Source organism: Sparus aurata, chromosome 10 (genome assembly GCF_900880675.1).
Source record: "Sparus aurata chromosome 10, fSpaAur1.1, whole genome shotgun sequence".
Taxonomy (NCBI): Eukaryota; Metazoa; Chordata; class Actinopteri; order Spariformes; family Sparidae; genus Sparus; species Sparus aurata.
In genome coordinates this window covers 29461210-29485999 of record NC_044196.1, presented here as the reverse complement: position 1 = coordinate 29485999, position 24790 = coordinate 29461210, and the positions used below count along the sequence as shown (strand labels likewise).

The window sequence follows — 24790 nt, the reverse complement described above, 5'->3', positions numbered from 1 at the left end:
GTTTGGAGTTTGTTCACCGTTTACTGTCTGACTCACTCCACTCTCTCTCTTATTCATTATTAAACACCCTCTCTCCCTCTCTTTGCCTAGGTTGGTCTGCCAGCCTGCAGTTGGGCAGCTACCCTGATATCCACACTGATGCTGCTGCTGACCGGCAGTTTAGCAACATACCGCATTCCTATCGGTCAAGTCATGGCCCCTGAACACAACCTGCGCTCCCGCACCCAATGGGAGGCTGGGAACACCACAGAAAGGGAGAGCACTGATGTGTAAGACGCAGACGCACGGAAACACTGTGTCAGCACATCTGAGGTGGATCGCGTACATATATTTTTTCATAGAAACATTTTATAAATGGATTCTTTCGTACGACTGCAAAAAAAGGGGAATGTGGCGCCGTTACTTCTCATTTCATCCACAAGGTGGCGATGTCTGTTCAGCAATAAAATGCTTATTTTCCACATATTATATTACATTATATATTTATATTAAATTGGTTACATTTTTCAAGTTTGGTCCATGTTTTTGCCACCTGTGTTATTCTCTGTGTCTGCTCCACCATGACGTGTATCAAAGCCAACGAATCAGGCAGTTTAAAGGGAAAGAAAACTTCTTTTAATAGTCATGAACTCAACAAGTCAATTCAATAAAATTCATTTGCTGTTAAAACGACAGTTTAACTGTTATCGTCGATAAAAACACAGACTGAATTCGACAGTAATTGGTTTTTTTTTAACCCCTCCGTTACCCTGCATAGACATACTAACATAGCACTCCACTGGAACTCATTGTAAAAACAGACTGTAAATGTATCTGAGTGCAGGCAGAGTCAGACAATGAGTACACACAGACGACAGGTGATGTGTTTCTGAAATGGTCAGCTGCTTAGGCCAGGAAGTTCAAGGCAACTGTTTGAATCTTGAATTATTATTATTATTATTTTTTGATTATTGGTGTTGTTTTTTGTTGAATTCTCTTGAATGAAATGAAAAAGGTGAAGGTGTGAAGCCGCGGTTCATTATTAAGACTTTTTTCCGCAGTGCTTCATTTTGCCTGTGCGGATTATTTTTCATGTCGACATCTATGTTCCCAAACGAGCACGTACACATTCACACACAAAACCATACACGCCAGTCTAACGTCCCAAAAAAATAAAATAAAATCAAAGAATATTAAATATTGAAAGATTATTAAAAAGATTATTTTCTTCTTTTTTTTTTATCCTCCAGACAGGTGAGGTGACACAGTCTGCCACAAACAATAACATCTTTTTCTACACATTTGTCTTTACATCATGCAGTTCTAGCTCAGTGCTTTATTTGTCTACGTTATCTTCAGTTCTGGGACTAAATTCTTTTCTCGTGGACTACCTCACGGACGATGGTGGCGAGGTTGGTGGGGAGAAGGAACATACAAAATTGCCTCTCGGTCTGTGATCGATTGAACATAATAATAACAATAATGATCTAAAAAAAAAAAAAAAAAAAAAAAAGTAGAAATATAGATACTTGCACAAACAGTACTTTTAAGCTGCGTTACAAAATAATGAACATTCGTAGTTCTACATACTTTCAGTTGAAGATTTGATTGTGCTGTTGTGCTTCTTTTAGCATGACTTAAGCCTGTGTGTGTGTGTGTGTGTGTGTGTGTGTGTGTGTGTGTGTGTGTTCATTATGGTTCAGAATAAAGGCAGAATGACACCGCTGTCTTAAGTGGTATGTTTGCACACACTCTCTCTCTCACACACACACACACACACCATGTAGAAAGTACCCACACACACTCATGGTGATGTTTGCAGTATCTGACGATGAAATGACAGAGAGGTATCTATCATATCCAATTGAACCCAGTGTAAACTTCAGATAAGTGTGTGTGTGTGTGTGTATGTGTGTGTTTTATGTATCTTATCTGTTTGCATGATTGTTTTCATCGTTTTCTCTAATGAACTTTAGCGTGCATGCATTTTATAGCTTAATGGCGGAGAAAAGCCCAATAAAGAATCGTCTTGAACGTCGCCATGTTAGAGCGTTCGACTGAAATGATATATGTGCGTTTGTGTCGATGTCAGTTGTACGTGTAACCCTACTTTGAAAACAGCCACTCAATGTTTTGTTCTTCATGCAGGTTTAACATTCATCTAATCTAAGCAAGTGTAAACAGTGACGCCGCGCCTGGGCCCGGCCTGGTGCTGGCAGGCTCCGTTCGGCTGACAGGACGCGAGCTGGAAAAAACAACAGCCTAACTTTGAAAGAATTAGCATCGTTTAATGGACAAAGCAGGAGGGAGCAGAGCACGAGATCGCCTGCGGAAGCTTAAACGTGATTGCGTATTGAATGTCAAGCTCTTTTGGAGACACAGTAGTTTGATTTTTTTGCTGAGAGTGAGATGAGAAGATTAAAATCTCAATCGTGACTGTATGGTCAAAAAAAAAAAAGCAATGGTTCTGTCCAAATCGGTCACAAATTGGGGCCAGCCAGCACCTCTAAAGCTCACTACACTACAAGTCACCTGTTGCCTGGGATACACACAGTAACACCATGACTGTGTGTTTTTTACACCTCAGTTTTCGTAGGTGTATTTGCCTTTTTCCGAGTCAGAGTCAGGTCAGGTCAGGTCAGGTCAGATAACAAGACCTTTAAAGATTTAGTGTCTTGCTTAAGGACAGGGCAGAACCTTGACACCAACCTTATAAACATGTCACATACTTTAAATACTCAAAAAAAGCCTTAAAGGTACAATACGTAAGAATTGGCCACCTTCCCTCTGCCACCAAACTTGGAGGGCATATTAGCAGAATAAGTGCTAACCGCAGTGAACTGTATTCTTTTGATACATCCATGACTGTAACTACGGTTAGCTTGTTAGTCCGGTTAGCCATGCAGCTAGCCAGATTACCGGGGGGGATGTTGGCGTTTGTCAGCATGCTGGATATCTCTTCATAACAACACATACACGTCTTTGACATGAAATCAAAATTGTTAATTCTTTACATTTTGTAGATAACATATTTTTTTAATATTCTAAACTAAAATGTTTACTTATTGCACCTTTAAAGGCCTTCCTTTGAAATAATTCAGTTTTAGATTAATGAAATGCGTTTACAGTCTACTATAAGCCATCTATTTTTCAAGCGATTGTTTCATTATTTATTATCCTGTATATGAAACATAACTACTGACTACTGAAGATGTCCATATGCCTGCTGTGTAATATGCTCACTCTCATTCCATTTTGGTGGAGTTTACGTAATCGGCCGCCCATTGTCCATTGGAATAGGCATTTTGCCTCCAACTTATTTTCACTGGAACCTGAAAAAGCTGATGACAACCTTACGTTTACTTTAGGGTCCACTAGTCAAAATAGTTCTATTTTGCATTAATTTACGACGCACAACAATTTTTTCTTTGTTACAAATGATAGTATGATAAGTGTATTTCGCTTCAAACGAAAAAAAACACCTCAAAGCTCAGTAAGAACTGCTTTAAGACCGAGATGTCCAGACTGTCATGTCTGGGATAACGTGAGTCATCAGGTTTTCCACAAACTTGTGGAGTCCATGCCAGATTGAGTGCATGCTGATGTATGCATTTTTGAAAGAGTCAACTCTTCACTCAAACTGTTTGGCTGATATCATCAATTGTGATTAAATACATAGTATTACATTCTGAACAAATGTAAAGTAGAAGTATTTTGACTAGTGGTCTCAGACTTTTGGACCCCACTGTACACTCTGTATTTATATTCATATGTGTAAGTGACTCATGTGCCACAGAGCAGAACGCTGTAGCTGTGATCTACTGCTCTGCTCCCATCTCAGACTATTCTCTTGTTGACTTCCTTGTAACTCGAATAAATCTTGTTATCCGTAGCCAGGAGTGGAATCCGACAAAGATTAGCACGGCTCTGCTGAATGTTTAAACTCAAAGCTTATTTTATATATTTTGTAAATCCCTCAGAAGTGTCTATGTTCATCCCATTACTGCCACACAGACTCAAAGGAATCCAGGATTGTCTCTCTTGGTGGAGAAAACACAGATCCTGATTCTTTTCGAAGCTTAGCCGTCTGTATGCTGTGCGTAGCTGCCTCTGTGTATCTACTGAATGGGTGCGTGTGTCTTTAAGTGTTACCGGTGGTGTGTGTGTGTGTGTGTGACCATGTGAGTGTGTGTGTGTGTGTGTGTGTGTGTGTGTGTGTTTATGTTCAGAGCAGCCTCCCCAGCACCACTCCCTCTCTGCTCCTCGCTTCTCCTCTAAGGATCTCCAGGAAGCCCATTTTTGTCAGGAACTCTAGCCTCTGACGGTCTGTCGGCTGCACCTCGCAGAACACACCCTGAGAACCTACACACACCCACACACACACACACACACACACACACACACAAGGAAGTAAATGGTTAATAAATGCAATATGTTTTATTAAGACATTTAAATGAATATTGTGCTCTCCAGCCGCATCTCATAAGTTTGACATTGATATAAAACAATGACCTATACAGAAGATTTTAACATTCCCCTGCAGGCAGGCAAATAAATATTTCAATACGATTTAATTTAAAAGGTGTGAAAGCATCTACAAGCAGCCCAACACTTGACCCCTCTTCACTTTTATGCACTGCGTTAGGAGGTATTACAGCACTGCCTCAATTCTCTATATTTTGCGGCTCTTCTGTGTAGCCTTGAGCCGGTGAGCACGAATGAGTAAGTCCTCGAAAGAGCATATTAGTATACTGCTCAGAGATATGTGAACAGTTTCCATAATCTTTCAGAGTGTACAATGCAACTTTACCTGACCAGAAGGGGGGATTAATGTCGCTCTTAGTATTCCATTTCCCACGTTTACAGCAAATCAGTGGCGCACACTCAATACAAAACTCATGGCCCTTACCGTTGGCCTTTAGTGCAGTGAGGAGGGCGGTCAGCAGGGTGCGGCTGACGCTGATGTCCACCAGCTCAGGCAGGGCGTCCAGTCGCAGCTGAGAGGGGAAGTGATAGAGGAGAGAGTCCGGGTACTCCCCCTGGTCTTCCTCCATCAGCCGGATCAAGTCCTAGACACAGGAAGACACAGAGATAATCCCACTATGTGCTATTGAGGGTAGGTTAAATTAAGTTTGTACTGTTTAGCATAAATGACAGGTGGGTGGAAGATATTTTTCTTGGCAGTGCTTGATGTGCCCTGCAACAGTCCTCCGTCGGTGTAGTTTCCAACAGCCGCCACTAGATAGCATCATCTAGTGGGCCATATATAATTCACTGCCCCTTATAAGAACTCATTAGTTTACTGGTTACCCAGTCATCTAACAGTATACCTATCTACAAACTGACAGAATAAAGACTCATAATCATCAGAACATTTCACATTTCTCCAGATTTATTTTGAGCATACATCCAACGCCTTAAAACGTCAACAGAGTACCTGCAGGTATTATTGTGTCGATGTGTGTAATTAGTCTAATGTAATTCCTGAAGCCAGTAAGCGGTTTTTCTCTGGAATGAAACTTACAAGCGGGGAGGTTTTTCTGCCTTGCTTTCAAGCCAAGAATATATCTTAAGGCGGCAATACAAGGAAAGAAAGAGTGACTAACAACAAAGCCATTGTCATCACTGATTACATAAAAGCCTGATGTCATGTCTCCATGCCTAATAAAGAAGCAAAAGATGCAATTTCAATCCTTACCAACTCTGTTTGGCCGATTCAACTTTTTATTTACCAGTAAATATTTCAACAGGAAAACTTTTTCCCCCCCTCACACACCTGTGTCTGCTGTGTGAATGATAGTCGTCCAAAGTGGCAGTGTCCGTGTGCGCCGTGATGCACAAAGTGGGCAGTAAAAGCCTCCACAGACGTCAAGGGCTGACTGTCCCTGTTGCTCACCACCGGATCTGTTTGGCTGTTTGCCTAAAGATCACTCAGCCGCAGCGCCACAGCCAAGAGTGTGATCTCCTCCCATTTTCAACATGCCGTATCAATCGGATGAAAAACGTACCTAACTGCTCTAGACTGATGCTTACCTCGAACATAACTACAGTTCTTGCTGTTTATAATGGCATTACTGTGGCACTACGGTACACGCACCTGGCAGCACAATTTCCAAATCCGGTTGCCATGTCATGTCATGTTATGTAGTTCACTGCCAATACAGAAACTAAACCCCATAACAAGGGAATAAGCAATAGGCGTTGTTTTCCTTCATATACAAAATAGTCCAATCTGTGTGTGTGTGTGTGTGTGTTAATTCCCTTTGTTTACCTTTGTATGACACTCTCTTCCCAGTAGGCTATAAATCTGCCACAGAGGGATCCAGATGGTGTAACGGCAGGTGACGTTATGCTGAAGGTTGGTGCGTATAATTTCACCTGTGTGTGTCTATAACTCTTTGTGAATGTGTGTTGGCCGCGTGTGTGTGTGTGTGTTTACCCCTGTGCCCATCAGAATGACAGGATAGTTAGGAGAAAGGACGCTCATTGATTTTTTTTGACCTCTCGACTTCTGCTGCGCCACATGCTCACCTGCGTGTTGGGATATGCGTTGCCCCCTTTGGCCGGGTATTTGTCCCTCATGGCAGGCATCCAGCTGGCCTGGCACCGCTTGGCGAAGGAGCGAACATCCAAGATGCCCAACACGCAGCCACACACACCCAGCTCATCCTCCAGGATAAAGCTGTACTCAGGGCACAACGCCAGGCATGGCCCGAGACATCTATGGAAATTGAAAGACATCACTATTTAAATAAATGTACAACCAACCAGATGGTTGCGAAGAAAAACATTAAATAACACATTTTAGACAGGGGAATAGGCTATACATTACATCGCCTGCACCAGTGATATTATTCGCCTTAATATAGATTTTATTAAGTTTGTTTGTGAGAGTGAGAGTGTGTGTACAAATTAGTTTGATTGTTCACGCACAAAAAGCCCTGTTTTTTCATTCTGGAACTTTCAAAGTGTTCTGAGTTCAAACTCACACCAGACTGATTTTTCCGGGGGGTTAACGACTCAAAGAAGTTGAGGATATTCATTGTGGAAACGTTTTACAATACAGACGATCACTCTTGCTCATACACACACCTATCTCCGATGACATCCGGGTGAGCAGCACTGGACTCTTGGCCACCCTGAGTCCTCAGGTGGAGCTGGCGCACCATCCGATACAGCTCCACCTACACACACGTAAGCACAGAATGATTACTGCCGTGAGAGTTGGCGGTCATTTAATGCCCCAGTCTATAACCTCATATGTTTTGCCGCACCAGTGAGTAAATGTTGAACTAAAACTCTGCAGGTTACTGAACTCTATGTTTAATTTTGCAGCATTTCTCCATTTAAGGAACCTACTGTGGCGCTGACTGAAAATACCATAAATTTTCCATGACTTTCCATCACTGACTGACTGTCTGTGTGCCGTAAAATGTTCCTCCTTCCTGGTTTGCAGTCTTCCACAGCAGCTACAACAGTATTCTTTGCAGTTTGTTGCAGTAATTGTGTGTACTGTAGCGTAAAAAAACATATTTTTTTAAAGGGATATTCCGGTGTAAATTGAATCCATGGTCTAAATCACTGTGAAACTGTGTTAGACTGCCTCTCGAGAGATCAAGTTAGCAGACCGCTAATTTACGGAATGTTATCAACCTTAGAAACGACGGCACGACAACAATACACTGCAGTAAATGGGTCCAAATATAAACCGCCACAAATAATGCTCAGAACAGCACCAAACTTCAGCAACAGTACAAATAGAGTCTCAGCACATAGTCTGGGGCATTAAAACTCCGCTAGCTTAGCTGGATTTCTACTGAAAAGCTGACTAAATTTACCACTCTTCTGCAGCAGCTTCCTGTTGACGGGAAGTCCTGACGAGTTGATTACCGAGTGCAGTAGAGTTCCGCGGCTCATGGATGAAAATGTATGATTATGACTCCATGGAAAAGCAATCAAAGTTCATATGTGTCTTACCTGCCAGTTTATAACAGTTATTATCGAGAGCGGACAGAGAAAAGAACGGAATTGAGCATTTCTAACCGCACTCGGTAATCGTCGCGTCGGGACTTCCCCGACCCGGAAGCTGATGGGGGAGAGCTGAAATCTGTTTTTAGCTTCACAATAGAAATCCAGCTAAGCTAGCGGAGGTTAGATGCCCCGGACTATGTGCTGAGACCCTATTTGTACTGTTGCTTAAGTTTGGTGCTGTTCTGAGCATTAGTTGTGGCTTTTTGGTGGCGGTTTATATTTGGATCCATTTACTGCAGTGTATTGTTGTCGTGCGGTCGTTTCTGAGGTTGATAAAACTCCGTAAAATAGTGGTCTGCTAACTTGAGAGGGTGTCTAACACAGTTTCAAGGTGTGTTAGACCATGGATTAAATTTACACCGGAATATCCCTTTAAGTATTCCCTGACTTTCCATTTACTTGAATGTGTGTGGGTGTGACATCTCCTACCTTGTCCTTGCTGTGGTAGGGCCTGATGTTATAGAGGCGAGAGGTAGGGAAGAGAGGAGGGGGATGAGTGAAGAGTTCACTGCTGCTGCCTATTGGGAGAAGCATCTACACACACACACACACAGACACTAGTCAGTTATGAAATGATTAAACTTCAATGTAACATATGATTAAGAATTGTGGTACAGAAGCATGCATACATACTCATTAAATATCTATGGGAAATATGAACACATCGTACCTGCACCTCTCCAGACACGCCCCCTTTGAACACCCATGGCTCTGAGTCCACTCCCAGAAGGTCTGCCCCCGAGGACTTCCCACACCCTACCACAAACAACACCCAAATGTCAGTGTGGTGACAACATGTGGTTAGGGCCAACAAAATGCCAGGATGGTTGTCAGCGCAGATAGAAAATGATCCCGCAGTTAAATCAAGCTTTAAATATTAATAGTGGCATAAAACGTTCCGTGTTTTTACAGCATTACAGCTCCTCAAGAGATGCTGGCTGAAATTAACTTCCTCTTTTTCAGTTTTTATGCTGGCACTATGAATATTTGAAGCGTGACTGGTGATTCGGTCCTCACTGCTTCCTTATCTGCTGAGCTCCACCGAGCTAGCGCTGGGAAATAATGGTTGGATGTTGGTTTGCTGTGTAAAATATCCAGACCGATTTTTACCCTAAGATAAGAATGATCTGTGCAGCAGATGTGACCTGTTGGGAGTTACTTCAGGCACAGATATGGAGACAAAGAGTTCATGCCTACTGGCTGTTAAAATAATTCCTCAATAATTTAGAACTGGAGGAAGGCGAGCCGGCTCAAAGTTGAAACAAGGTTTAATCTTGTGCAAGAGGAGCAATCACAGAGCAACAACACAAGTTTGTTACAGAGGAAAGACTCAATTTGCAAAGCTGGTTATTTTACTGTCTGTGAGTGTGACATCACTCTGACAGCTGCTGATGTATGCCCTTCTGCACTTAGAGAAAGAATTCACAGAGAAGGGAGGGAAAACTTTCAGTGGTTACTCGATACCTTATGTGGGTAGAAAAACAAGTCATAAAACTAGGTCACAGGTCACAGGTCACAGGTCATAGGTTAGACAGCTACATTCGTACAACACTTCCATCACACTCACAGTGGAAGCAGTTCCTCCAGGTGCCCAGGGCGGAGCTGTCACTCAACACTCGTCCATCTGAGAGAGACAGGTGAGTGAGAACAGTATCTTATGGTATAAAGAAGAGTAAAGGAACATAGGGTAGTATAGCATGCTACTACTACTGTACTATATTATACTATACTATACTACTGAGTCATAGCGTATAACAGAATAACATACCTCATACTGTTATACTATATTATATTATACTGTAGTATACTATGCTAAGCTATGCTATACAATACTATTCTATAGTATCTTATACTGTACTATACTGGACCTCACAATATTAAACTATTCTATACTAAGCTATACAAAGCAAAAGTATACTCAGCTACGCTATGCTATGCTATGGTATACCATGCCAAAGCATACAATACCATACCATACCATAATATAACATGACATGCCATGTTGTACTATACTGTAATATACCACATGATTCGATACTATACTAGACTATTCAATTCAAGGGTACAGTAAAGTGGATCTTATTATTTTTGTATTCTATATTCCCATGTCTTCCTGCTTCCACCTCTCTTTATACTCACCCAGCCAGCATATGAATGCTTTTGCCACCAGAGCCATGTTCCTCAGGTCCCACACATAAGGGTAAAGGTCGTAGAGCACGGCCCTGTTGGCCCCACCCACCACGCTGCAGTGGAGCTGTGCGATGTCTTCGCACAGGGACAGGAACCTGGAGGCCCGGCCTCGCCACTCATCACTCTGAGGACGTTAAGTACAAAATGTCCATGTGTCTGTTATCGCTCACATTCATCAACCATGCGATCCGCTGTTCAAATCTCACCAACGAGTAATCTACACAAAACACGCACTAACCTTCTGCGGCGGTGCCTTTTTGCCGCTGGTGCTGACCAGGTGGCAGTTTGTTTTCAGCCAGGTCAGGTCCTGCAGCAGTTTCTGGGCAGAGGGGCCGTGCTCGTGAGGCAGATAATGAAGACCAACCAGCAGCCGCACCTGGGACTCACTTAGTAGGCCCTTCCCGCTACAGAGAGCCCGACCCTGGGCTTTCTGTCCCTTCCCTCCACCTGAAGGTGCTCCATTCTTAGATCCTGGAGGCTGTTGATTGGGTTGACTAGGCTGGTTTGGCCTCCTCTTCTCACCCTCCCGTAACTCTCTCTCCCCCTTGACCTTAGTGGGTGGTGACGAAGGGGGTGAGCTGGAGTTCAGGGGGAAGACGGGAAGCTTTGCCACGGTAGAGGTTCCTCTCAAGGTGGAAGGGCAGTCGGGTCTGTCGGGAGTTTTGCAGCGAGATGTCGGGGCTGATCGCTGGTCTGCTCGTGAACTCTGCCGACCTGGAATGACGAAACAAACACAGGTTAATGCTTTCAGTGCAATTATGTGTCATTTGTGATGGACAACCTTGAAAATGTCAGTGTCAGGTCAGCAGTGGTTTCACCTGCTTGGAGTGGCTGGTTGAGTTCCTCCATCCAATCACGTAGAGCAGCAGACAGAGCTCTATCGGAACAGTAGTCACACTCCTCATCTAGAGCGTAAACGATATTTTATCATCATATAAGAGAGAAATAAGCATCTTATATTCATACAGTACTAGGGCTGGTCATCACCAGGTACCTCGCAATACGATACTATCACAATATTTTGCCCACGATAACGATAATATCACGATACAGCGATTCTGCGATAATCGATATATTGCAAGAAATTTCCTCCACGATACATCACGATATCTGTGTCACTGAAGAAATTCAGAACTTATTGACTGCACTGAATCCATTTCACAGGAATTACAAAACATTGTCAATCAATTTCACATGAATGACAGCCAAGTAAACAAAGAGTATATTGCACAGTGACTCTTCTTAACACACACACTGACTACAACTATCATTAAATATCGATATGTGTGGGTTTCAGAGCTACTTAAACCATTTTTTAGAATTTTATTTGGTTGTATACCAATGAATAAAGATAAAGTTGTCCTCCGAAGAGGGATGGTGGTGGTGGGCCCCCCAAAAAAAAACATTTTTAAATATCGATATTTGGCGCCAGTGTATCGATGATGTACCTCAAGACGAAATATTGCGATATATCGTAGTATCGATATTTTGGCACACCCCTATACAGTACACAGTACAGAATGCCACACTCAAATTCCTTTACATAACCAGTCTAGGATGTTTAATGAATTCCCATTTGACATGTTTTGGTGGACAAATGTACCCACACACTTTGCATATATCTCTCTCTCTTTTATGCAATATTTATGCATGAGTAGGAGAGAAGATGCACACCTTTATCTGAGCACAGTTTATCTTGTGTTTGCTGGTATGTTGGAGCTTCTAGCAGTAGATTAACTGCACTAAGAACAGATTTTGCTCTGAGAATTGTTGTTTTATGTCGTGTTTCTGTGTGGAAATAATCTGTCTCGATTTAAGAAAATACAGCACCAAGAAAAAAAGAAAAACAGTCCAAAAAAGCAAGCTAGTTCAAACTCTGGTAAAAAAAACTCTCTACTAAACTCTCATCTTAACAACTTACTTTAGTGAAATTTGAACCACATTAGCAGTTATAAAGCTAAACACCTCTCTTGCATAAAGACTGAATCCGGTACATACTTAATTTACTACCACCACCCCATCCCCGTCCCTCTTATGCTACCATTAAAATTCCTCTTCCGTTTCCATCCACATCACACGCTCCAGCCTGCCCTTCATCTCTCTTCTCATCCCCTCCCTTAAAGCCCATTTCTCCTCCAGGCCTCCGCCTTGTTTCTCCTCCGCAGAGGGACTTTCCTCTCCCCTCGCTCCTTCCTTCAACACACCACACAATTATTCCTCTTATCGCCACCTCTCCCCGCTCGCTCTTCAGAGCAACATCACATGCCTCAGCGGTTCTCTCTCCTGCATTGTTCCATCCGGCTCTCTTGTTTCGCTCATCTGTTTTACTGTCACAGTGAATCAAATGCCATAAATGTGAACCAAACATAAAAAAAAGGCTCCACACAGTCACACAGTCACACGGAACGCTTCAGACCATCAGGAATATTTGCACTTTGTGACTACCTGAATCTGAAATCATTGATCTCTTGCTAACTTTTGGAAACACATCTACTTTGCTGTGAATGCAGATGAAGATTGATGAAATGGGTGAACTCGGTATTAAGGGAATATTGAATTCTGTTAACTAATATCACACTTCTGCCTGCTGGTTAAAACTGTGTTAGTTGCCAAGCAACACTACCTCGTTAAACATTTTTCCAGGAAGCACTGGGACTAACTGTATACGGCTCTGGTCTGGCTGAGCCAATATTGGTTTATTAACTCAGCACATCTCCTGTCTCATCATTTCCTCAATCCTTCCAGCTGCTCATTAATCCTTGTCTTTCAGCTCCATCCATCCCTCCACCATCCTCTCACCTTTCCTCTCCTCTTTTCCAGTTCTGTGCCAGCTTCCCAGCGTGTGCAGAGGGATGTAGTTGGCTTCAAACTCGCAGTTGGGGTTGAGTAAAAGGCCTCTCAGGTGGCTCTTCAGCTGAGGCTCCCGGCCTTTAAAGGGCCCCAGGAAGAGTCGTCTGGAGTCGTAGTCATTAGCATGCAGGTTGTCCCAGATGAGCGGTGGCCGCTGGAGGACAGACTCCACCTCAGCCAGGCAGTCTACAGATAGTTTCCTGGAGATTACCTTGCTGCCTGTGGAGAGGGAAGAGAAACGGTTGACAGGTGAGAGGACTAAAGGCTTGAGAAACAGGTGACTGGAATAAATAGGATTTCCTCTCCTTTATCTTAAGCCACTTTAGGACCAATCATTTTATTTGAACTTTGGTGTGGTCCCTTTAATTTTGGTCCTCTAGCACGGCAAAGACCAATGCAACGTGCGGCATTTTAGTTTCCACTCAGTATCAGTTACTCATGCTTGGAGAGCCTTCTGTTTCATAACGAAATGAACTGACTGAACTGACTGCTGTGTGAGAAAGTGTTTCTCTGAACAGGTGAACAGTCAAGTTTCCCAAGATGCTCACATGTTCGTAACACAGTGGCCTCAAAATACTTCATTAGCTTTAACGACTTTGTTGCATATTTGTCTTTGTGATTGTTCAGATAGGCCTCCTGGAATTCAAGTGAGGCAAGGTGTGGTCCAAACCACAGCTACTGTATGTTACTCTCCCTGCAAATTTCCTACCGTGAAATGTCCTTATAAATGTGGAAGGCAGACCCGAGTCAATCACAAAAAGGTTGCAGATCCTAAAGAACCATATCATTTGCAACAAAGTCAACTACACTAACGTTAGGTCCAAAGGAAACCATGCTGAAGGAGTTTAAAGTTGCCTTACATTTGCAACATGGCATCATTTCCTCTCGACTTCATTCTGACAAGTTTCACTAGTCAAAACAAACACCATGCTTGCGAACCACGCTCACACTTCAATCTGCAATTTTCAACCATTTTTGATCATGCACGCAGCGCTTGACAATCACCTTTACAAATTTACAGAGAAAAGTGAGAGCTCAGAACAGGTCAAGTCGCTACAGTATGCACAATTTATGCACTCGGGAAGGAAAAACAAGCATAAATGACGTAAAACCACAAGAACATTTCAACTATCGTGGTGCAACAATAAAGCAGCAAACCAAATAGCCTCTGATTGGAAAAAATAAGGACAAGAAAGAAAATTCAGAAAAATGAAGAAGTGAGGGCATTGATGTGTGTACGTGTGTCTGTTTCTATTGTTCTTCCATATGCACGTGGGCGAATGTCTACCTAAATCGTCGCTAGGGAGAACGTTGTGTGGATTTGTGCCTACACTTACTTGCATTTGTGTGTGTGTGTGCGTGCTGTTACTAAGCGAGAGATCGCAGGTTAACTACTAATGAAGCTAAAAAAAAATAAAAAATCAGAAAAGAAGAAACTGTGCTTAAAGACTGTGGTTTATGTCTGCAGGAATACAGTGCAGAGAAGAAATGAAAGGTTTTATATTTATACCACTATGTGTGTGTATCTCACCTGTCCATACCACTGTTATGTTGGGCAGCAAGTCCTCTCCAACGGTCTGCAGGTAGGGAGACTTCGATACACTGGGAGAACACAGAGAACCACAGTATTCTACAGGGAGAGAGAAACAGTGGTATACCTCAGCGTCATTCTTCAACAACGGCGGTAAAAACTGCACGTCACATTCGAGAGTGTTTCAGATCTGCACTCCCTACCTGTAGGGCAGAATAGGAAGACGGGCGGTTCCCCCAAGAACCGATAGATCTCATTGGTTACAGTGACCTGAGCGTGGGCGAATGACGAAAAGGCCTCGCTGTCGGCCTGACACATGGAGTGATCGATGTCGTCAAACAGAATGGCAAACGCCTGGCAGCCCAGGTCGGACACCTGGAGAGAGAGGTGACGCCGTGAATGAGAGAGAAAAAGAAGCAAAGGCTCAAATCATAAAACCGTGTTCCTGCAGTAGTCATTATCTTTCCACCGTGTCATCTACCTGTCTCAGCTTGCGTTTGAGCAGCGTCAGGTCACAGGAGGAAGAGAAGACGATGTCCTGTCCAGGAGAGAGGGCGTACACGAACTTCAGGCCTCTCGACTTGGCCTCCACTATGAGAGTACGCAACTGACCTGAGGAGAGAATAGAAAAAAATCTTGGATTTGAAAAATAAGAGGCAAAATGAAGCACTCTGGCCAGTGTTTGATGACAAACTTCACCACTCACTTCATATGTGGATGCATCTCTCTAGTCTCAATGTAGTGTATCATGTGGGAATACAGCTTGGAACAAAATGGCCATACAGTTTTCTAGGGTACAATAAAAATAATATAATGGGCAACATAAAAGCTGTTGACACCTTCAGGGTGGTAATGAAAAATAAATGTACCGGTGATGTCAAAGGAGCAATTTCATATTTGGCTCAGTGAGTACTCTGACAATCTAAAATAAGGTAGGCACAAAAGCACTTCAAACTGTAAAAATGTATGTGCGTATTACACAGATTTAGCAATACACACCTACAACATTGCACAAATGCAGCAGAACCAGATTCGTCCTCTCTTTGCACCCATGCACCTTTCTACCTTACCAACCATGTCGCCAGCATTACCCAAAATGCAATTTGACAGCAAAAATCCTGTCGGATCCTCAGCTGTGTTATGCTAGCAGTGGCTAATGTACCCTTTGAGCTGCTGGCCTCAAGCATAAATGTGTCCAACTTAAACTTGTAATTTTAAACTCAAACTGACAATGACTCCACTGACATCATTTGCGGAACCTCATCAGACTTTCTTGGAGCCATCGACTGTACAACTTTGTACTTTTTCCACACTTTAGAGCACCCCAAAACAACCTTAAACATCCTTTGACGGTCAAATCAGTTGAGCTCCTCTTCAAATCGTTTGAAATTTACATTTACAGCTTGGTGGGAAAACATGGATGCACGAGTGTTTGGATGACTGGCTGACAGATCGGTCGACAGATGGATAGAACGATGATTCGAATGTTCTTACTCTCTTCTTCCGGAGAATAGACTTCTCTCCACAACAGTCTGTGTTTTAGGTCATCTTTTGGGCCGTACAGGTACGTGTTCAGGCCCCAATTCTGCATCCTGCCACAGAAAGACAAGGACAGGGGAGGCACGGCGATGTTAGTGCAGGTTTAAGCAACGTCACTGCTTAATCAATGAATGTGCAACAAGAAAAACATTTAAAAAGAAGACATTCACTTCCTGTAAAACATAAACCTCAAACTGACCTTGACTTTGCTTTAATTTTGCTGAAAATTTTGAGCATTTACGAAAAGCAAACCTGTTTTTTTGTATCTCTCTATAAAAGCAAGGAATCTCTGTCTGTCTGTCTGTCTGTGTGTGTGTATGTGTGTGTTCCTCAAATATCTCTGCGGATCAGGATCAGACTGACCTGAGAGTTTCAACATGGCTGCTGCGTGGTTCAAGGGTGTGCAATTTCGCATTTGTTTGGAGTGCAATGAAAACCTTAATAAATTATTTAAAAAATGCTTTACAGATTCCACAAGCATTGTCCACCGGAGCCACTACAGTCACGCGCGCACCAGAGCCAATCACTGCAGAGCCCACCGCGACCCCCCACCATCAGAAACAAGCAGATTTATACCTTCTGCGGCGCAAGCTGGACCGGGATTTTGCCGGCGGTTCGGTCCCGTTCTGTTCTGTGCATCTAAACTGACTGTTGTGTATTAATGAGACTAAAAGAGTCCGGACCAACTCTGTTCGGGTCTAAGGAGATCTGGAGACGCGCGGACAACAAAGTGGAATCAGATCTGTGGATGTTCGTGTGTAGCTAGCTGCTAGCCGCTAGCTAGCTGCTATCTACACGGCCCAACCCCCCGATCGAGGCGATGGACCGGACTCACCGGCACGTCCAAAACCGGACTTAGGGTAAATAATGTCCGCCACGCTTTTTCGCGAACATTGTCATCACGTTTGCTTTGTGTCTGGTGCAGGAAGAAACGGTAAAAACGGGCTTTTGTCACGAAAGTGTCCAAGCAGCAAGTTTGGTTGTTGAGGAAAAGGAAGTTGTGGGAGGGACGTAAGCAGATGAATGACAGACAGCGATACTGAGAGTTGAGAGATTTGTGACATTTAGCGTGTTTGGAGTGTGTAGTTAGTGTGTTATGTAGTGTTTAGTGTGTAGTGGAGTCGGTTTTTTGTTTAATGAGTCAAAACAATTAGGAGACTGCTGAATGAGCATTGCCTGCATTTAAATGTAAATAGTTACATGTAACTTTGTAAATTTTTAAGATGTATGCACATATTTAGCAAACAACAATTTATATTTGCATTATAAGTAATAAAAAATGGCTTGTTAAATATATTTGTGGTTTTCACAGTAAAAAAATCTAACTTTTTCTACTCTGACTTTATGTTTTTTTTGTGATTTTAGGTCCATTGTGTTAATACAGTATGTCAAAATAGAAAAATAACTGTACAGTCACACATGTGAGGTTGTGCTAAAAAAATAATGACACCAAGTAAATAGTTTTTAAGGGGAAATATAATGGCAAAATCAAGAATAGTCAAAAACGGCCAATTATACCCTGGAATATTGGATTTCACAACAAACCTAAATATCCCTGACGTCCCACCTTCAAACACAGCCTCATTTGGCCATCCATGAAAAAGCTGCTTAACCTCCCACTTTTCTATAGGAATACATATTTTTTACGGGCACTGCACTAGTTTTTTTAACAACTTAAAATACAGAATTAAAAAATAAAGGTTTGAAAGAGTTATTAAACGTTTTTATTTTGACTGTAGATGCTATTTTAAGTTTCAGGCAAAGTGAGGATTCAGGTTTTACGATCCAATACACCTGTCTATTAAACTACCTGGAGTGCAACAACGCCTGCTTTATATTCTGGAAAACACTTTTCAGACGCTTTGAAAATGTCATCTACTACTTTGTTCTGTTGTATGTATTTTTTTCATCTTCTCCACAGCTTGAAGCTTTGTTATGCACTGTAAGGGCACCGGAGTGAGACATGAGCAGCTGAGAGGGAGGCGAGGACAGATGGAGCGAAAAATAAAACAGAAAAACAACAAGCGGCAAGAAAATAGGTCCGCTGTATCGATCTTGGGGCTCCATGGGCCGCATCCGTTACAGGAAATGACCTCCTGTATCATAAATAGAGCATAGTACTAGGAGTGAAACAGTATCTACATCTTATCCACACACACAGACACACACACACACAGACATAAACATATGAGTATAGCTCTTGCTCTCTCTGGACATGGACCAGCTCTTGTCTTCCTTGTCATTTGTGGGTGGATATGTCCTCGCTCTCTCCCTGCTTTACTTCCTGGACAGATGGTGCGTAAGTCGCCTCCACAAAGCTGCAACCTACCTCGCTTAAAAGCGCACAATCAGACGCGCGCACACTTAGCATACTGTACACGCATCCACAGTCCTACTCTGCCAAACTTATGCAACACTCGGCGTATGAATTTTTGCGTGCGCCCCGCACTTCGGTCCAAAAAAAGCCGGGCCTATAAATAAACCCGGAGCCCACACACTCAGCTTCTGCCACACCGACAAAGTTCTGGGAATTCAAAATTATCCTCACGGTCTCTTTGTGAAGATCGCGCAGACGACACGCATCCCGAAGCAAAACATCGCTTGAAAATCAGTAGAGGTTTAGGGACACATCATGGTGACTTGGACGTGGTTACTGACAGGAACAGAGACGGCGCGCTAGAAGGATTTGCTCTGCATGTTCAAGAGCAGTGGGAGAGCAGAGAGCAGAGGGAACAACCGATCTCTGGGGATGAGGTCGGCTGCCACTGTTGGCTGCTGAACTACAAAACTGTGTCACGGCTCCCAACAGGCATTTATGCAGATCCACTCTTTTTGTAAGATGTGTCATCAAAAATGAATTGTGAGGTATGCGCATGGGGTGATATGCAGAAAATGTACATGAAAAGGGGGAATGCAGCTTCCTTCATCAGTGCATTTATTTCATGTACGCCTTAAATGCCAATCTGACTGTGTTATTTGCACTTGAGCTGGTCTTTTAGTATTCTGCTGTAGTTCACTGTCATGGAAAATCAGTGCGAGCTGATTCAAAGCGCGTGTCTCTCCGCGAGCAGCTGATGAAACTGTTAATAAAAGCTGTTGTGGCAGCCTCAATAAGGAGCTGCCCGAGTTTCGTTTGAGCAAGATGCGGAGAGACTTGGCTTATGAACCCACTCCACTGATATTGGATTAAAGTCCCTTGGGCCACTCATATTGTAGAGAACATTTGATTATCCTGAATGTCATATTTTATCTGGTTTAGATGGCTTTCGTCTACAGTTTTGATATCATCACGATGGTTGCAAAAGAGAGCCGGCCTATCATGACGCCGCGCTGGTATCGCTCCACACTCTGTGGCCAACAACTGAGGAGCGTGGTTGTGCTGAGCTGCTCCCTGGTGTGAAGGTCTCAGCATGGAAAAAAAGATGCTGCTGCTAAATAAAGAGCAATGGTCACAGCTAAATTTTTCCTCTGTAAAGGAGGAACTGTAAACTCTGTATTAGGACAACATAAATATACTGAGGTGGTGAACATAATGCTCTGAGGGAAAGAGATTTATTTCTATATGAGTTTTTGTGCATTAATCGTGTGATCATTTTTTAAGATACTGCACATCACACCACTGTAACAGACAAGCTAACGCTGGATAAGACGCTGCAGCCCACGAGTAGCTCTGCAGTGAACACTGTAAAATCTGACAGTGACTTTACTTAAAAAAAAATACAAAAAATCAGAGTAACCAATTGCCTCGAAGTTACCAAGTAAAGTGCACTGATAATTTTAAGTTGTTAAAGCTTTTTAGCTCGTAAAACTTCAATTTAGAAATAAATATGCTCTAAATATCCAAGATGGTTGCTCCATTTGACAATGAAAGCTGTGAAAGCTGTAGAATATACATATACACAAATACTTCTTATTTGTGTCTTATTAAATCAGTCTTGCACACACTGTCCAACGTCTATCTGGGGAAATGTCGCTTCAAAGTTTTTATGCACAAAATACCGTTTAATGTGTTGTTATTAACCGGTATCAGTCAACAATGAATAACAATAGCTAACCCAGCTAAAACTGCTGTTTTGATTTGCTGTGCTGGAACACTGGCAACTCAGGTTTAACGTGATTTCCCGGCTTCGCCCCCCAACCGTTAGCGGTGCTTCAGGCTAACTGCTAATATCAGCACACTAACATGCTCCCAACAGGCTGTACTGTATTTAGCAGGTCGATACCATGTCCAGCATAGTTTAGTGTGTTAGCGTGCTATCATTTGGTGATCATAAATAACTAAGGCAGAGGTGAGTTTATAGAAATTTTAATCCATATATTTAAATGATAGAAGAAAAATGCAGACCTTTCCGAAGTCAGAGCAAAGTTGTCACAGTTCTTCCTGAGTCAGGGGTGCACATTATGTTGTTTCAGCATCGACATCGCGATGTGTTCATGCACAACAGTCCCATCACAGGATGTACAACGTCGAGTAACTCAAATGAACTCAAACATGTCCCGCTACAACTTTTTTGCACAGTTCTCGTTCTCGCAAAAGATGTCTGTGTAATATTACATAATTTAGTCCACTTTATGGGCTGTTGGATACATGTGAATTTGTTGATGTTAAGTGACATGCAGGCTCTGCATACACAGCGAACATTCATTGATCATTCTACATTTCAACAATTGATAGGACAAAGCTGGGCTTGCTTTGGATGTTTGATGAAAGGCAATGTCGTAATAATAAGACAATATCACCCCAATCATTCCAGAATGAAGAGAGCTACTCAAGTGATCTGCTGAAAATGACGAAAACGTATTTCCTCTTATTGCGAGATATATCGTGGAAAACAAAAATACTGCCTAACCTGAGGGGATCAAGACTGTCTGTACCTAATTTCATTGCAATCCGTCCTAATATTCCTTTAGACTATTTACATTAAACCACAAGTGTTGACCTCATGCTACACTAGAAGAAGAGTTGGGGCATCACCAAAGTCATTAGGCTTACTACTCCTGGCGTCATGAATGTCTGTGCAATATTTCATGACTATCCTTCGAGTAGTTTTAGAGATTTGTCAGTCTGGAGAAAGTGGTGGCAACATTGCCATTCTTCACATGAAAACAGCATCAATGAAACTAAATGATCCACTGATATCCCATCTTTGATCCGCTTTCTCTATCCTTCTATCATAACTCAGAGCAGCATCTTTCCCCCCCCTCTCCCCCCGCCTGTCATCCACGGCTGAGCCTCAGGACTGAGGATGAGCTTGCCCTTTGCTGTGGAGGGCTACAGTCATTCTGTGTCAGTGATTTCTCTCAGGTTCGCCTGACACCGACACAGAACCGTGGTGCAGCCCACAGGCGTCAGGTCGGCGGCTCCTGATCTTGACGCGTTTCATGTGAAGAACAACAACGCAAAAACATCCCCTCTGACCCTGCGAACGCGACGTGCGTCACGCCTGCGCTCGCACGCACACCGCACAGTGCACGCAGGTTTACAAACACCAGGTTTATCACAGATTGTAAGATACTGTAACGGGTGGAGACAGACTTACCATTGGAAAAGGACTTTCCTCTGATCCATAGACCAAGGCCTCCCATAGAAACCTGCAGAGGAAAAAAAATGAAAATCTAGGTACAGCGGAACTTAGTAGAGGTTATACTTCCTAAACCCTTAAATACTTTGGATTTCTTTCATTAAGATCCATCGTAATCCATTACTGAAAATGCCAACGCCAAAGAAAGTGAGGAAAACTTCCTGGACTCGTCACTTCATGTGGATCTGCACCAAAATTGAATGTGGTCTATTCTGGGCGGCGACAAGTTTTTTTTGGGAAATCCGTTGAGTCATTTTTGCACAATCTTGCTGACGAACCAACGAACCAACAGTCAAACGCGCATGCACGTAAACATGAGTGCATACATGTCCCTATAAATACACAGAGAGACGTGATCACGGACGTAAAGAAACAGCTAGATTATCGATTTGCTCTACAAGGTCGTGCAGTGGACATGCTTCTATAACTGATCTGTTCACTATTATAAGCTGTAATCGTTTTTCTGGAAATCCATTTGGATGTATTAAGCGTATTCTTTATTGATCGGTGCATACAGTAACTGCATGTCGCACAAATAACAACATAACTGTCTGAGCAGGGAGACTAGTCTTCCTGATAAAATGCTGATATCTTCGTTCCCCCAAATATTCAAACAGACACGTGCATTATCACTACATATGCACCATGTCATCCCAGAGCACATTTCCAATCACATGGTTATCTGTGCTGTTTCCTATTCCCTAGCTCGGCAGCAGTTAATCACAAACTGGACCGTTATCAGCTGCTGGACACTGTACGGGCACGTAAAAGGATGCGAGCTCTCCCACAGCTTACTCGGTCACATCCTCTCTGTGTTTGGCAGAGCCATAATTCATCTCCAGCTACACTCGCCATCACATTTTCTATTTTTAGAAATGGGAGCATCTCCAGTGTCCCTCTCCCTCCTTTGTATTTTTTGAATAAGTCTGCAATGTGCGTGCGTGCGTATGTGTGCGTGTGTGCGTGTGTGTGCACATATGTGTGAACAGTAAGTGGGTCATGGTGAGAAGTAAATCAGATCCACTAAGTATCCGGACTGCTCTCTCCTGCATGCCCGAGGGGAGTGTGAATTTTGTTGCGCTTGTGTATGACAAGTGCACCTGTGTGCATGTGTGTGTGTGTGTGTGTGTGTGTGTGTGTCCTGCAGTGTGCTCCCCACTAAGCCAGACCCAATTACTAACTCCGCTGGATGCCACCACATGGGACTGAGAAACACACAGGTTTGAGAGGGTTCCAAGAATTATTAATAAGGCGTGTGTGTGTGTGTGTGTGTGTGTGTGTGTGTGTGCAAGAGCTGCATGATGTGTCATACATTTATCATCATTGAAATATGAAATGTGAATTTCCAAAATAAACACATCCCAAAGGGCTGTGAAACCAGACTAGGTGTGGATTATAAAGCTGGAGGGTTGAGACAGTGCACAGACAGACCAGCGCTGAAAAGATCATTCAGTGGCAGAACATTTATTGGCAACACATTTGGTAATCAATAATAATCAATAAATAAGCCAAAAATAAGCCGGCTTCACCTTCTTAAACATGACGATTTGCTGTGTTTCTCTGTTTCATGTCTTTGCAAATGAGACATTTTGCAGTTTAGGACTGTCGGTCAGAAAAAGCAAAGCATTAAAAGATGTCCCCCCCTGGCTCCGGTAACTCAGGATGTGCATTCATAGGCTAAATTAAACGACAAAGTAAAAGAAATACGCAATTAAAGACCTCATTTGCACTGATTACAGACATTTCTACCTCCTTTTATTGGCTCGTAGGGCTGCTCTTTGACACCTTTCCTTCAGTTTAAAAATCACATTATCATCTCCATGATGACTAGTCAACATGATATAGAGTGGCAACAAATTCAGAGGTGACAGAAAGTTACCTTTATGATAAACGATTAGTACACTGTTTCATCACCTGTTTTCACCAGTACCATGAATAATAAAGGCATTAAATGCATACACATTTTTTCGTTATCGTTTTATTATGAAAATCCGTAAGAAATCAGTAGTTTTGGTTCATATTCCATTTTTTTAACTTGTAATTAGAAACACATTTGCAACATAATGTCTTCATATTGACGTTTGTTGTTGGGATGGGACAGGTATGTCACGTGATGGTCATCGAGTTCTTCTTCATCTTCAGCATTTTCTGCAGCAAAAGTCTACACCCTTTGGCGCGGTCAACCTGTAGTTATCTTTTGTATCTTTATCATCATTATCAGTCACAACCGCTTATCCCCCACTTTCCTTTATCGTCGCTATCTTCACAATCAGCACCATCACTCTCCACATCATGAGTACTCCTCATTGGTGTTTCTTTGTCTGTGGCAGTCAAATTGTCCTTCTTTGTCTCATCACCACTATAATCACCATCGCCAGTGTGTCCTCCCTCACATCTTCTGCCACAGCATCTCCATCATCACCTGCTCTCGTCCCACCAAACATCATCACCGTCTCCGGTCACTCTACCACCTCAATCATCACGTTCACCTTCAGCATTATTGTCATTATCATTAACATCTTCACTCCCATCATTAATACTGACATTGATATCACAGCACCAGCCATTATCCAGAGTGTTTCCTTCCCTGAGGCTGCAAGCCTTTGAGCCAGACATTATTGGATGCTTTTCATCGCCCTGCTCTCTGATCTCCACTTCAAGCCTGGCTGATCACCAGCACATCATCTCATAAAGACCCTCACATCCTACCAACGTCGGTGTTCACGCGCGTTATTGCCACTCACACGCCCACCTTCACTTATACAGTAACACGATGCTGAAATCTAGGTCAAGCGGTGGTGTATTCAAAATCATTCCCTCCGAGGTAAGAAAAAAGGAATCACATGATCTGACAGGAGGTCAGTTATGAAGTCGGCCGCTCTTACCTTCCACCACCCCACAAAGAAACTGCTTCTTCTCCTCCATCCTGTCCTCTTCCCCGCTGCCTCCCTCCGCTTCCAGTCGGCCCCGTACACGCGAGGCAAGACGAGATGCTCTCCCCGCCTGTTCGCTTAGACACCGGGGATAGTCTTCATGCTTCTCCTCGATGAGCCTCCACCTCCTCCTCCTCCTCCTCTCCCTCTCCTTC

General features: G+C 42.9%; 2 protein-coding genes across 4 annotated transcripts in view; one reads left to right on the top strand and one right to left on the bottom strand.

Annotated features, from left to right (window-relative positions):
• Positions 1–1492, top strand: part of LOC115589466 (urea transporter 2) — a 42504-nt gene extending 41012 nt beyond the window's left edge. For all 3 annotated transcript variants that reach the window (XM_030430318.1, XM_030430319.1, XM_030430321.1), the window contains one exon: positions 91–1492. In XM_030430318.1, coding sequence (XP_030286178.1) covers positions 91–273 — 183 coding nt within the window. In that variant the 3' untranslated portion in view covers positions 274–1492. The remainder of the gene's footprint in view (positions 1–90) is intronic.
• Positions 593–24790, bottom strand: LOC115589464 (protein O-GlcNAcase). Its single transcript, XM_030430316.1, has 17 exons — positions 24588–24790; positions 21661–21712; positions 16076–16173; positions 15063–15193; positions 14785–14956; positions 14582–14680; positions 13000–13269; positions 11019–11105; positions 10439–10914; positions 10150–10324; positions 9578–9634; positions 8681–8766; positions 8440–8544; positions 7072–7163; positions 6511–6700; positions 4889–5048; positions 593–4341 (listed from the first exon to the last, which is right to left on the bottom strand). The coding sequence occupies exons 1-17, from the start codon at positions 24625–24627 to the stop codon at positions 4205–4207; spliced, it is 2427 nt and encodes an 808-aa protein (XP_030286176.1). The 5' UTR covers positions 24628–24790; the 3' UTR covers positions 593–4204.

Coding starts and splice junctions, on each gene's coding strand:
- LOC115589464 (XM_030430316.1), bottom strand. CDS start 24,627: ATGGAGGAGAAGAAGCAGTTTCTTTGTGGGGTGGTGGAAG. Junction 14,957..15,062: donor TCAAACGCAAGCTGAGACAG/GTAGATGACACG, acceptor CTCTCTCTCCAG/GTGTCCGACCTGGGCTGCCA. Junction 10,915..11,018: donor CAACCAGCCACTCCAAGCAG/GTGAAACCACTG, acceptor TCGTCATTCCAG/GTCGGCAGAGTTCACGAGCA.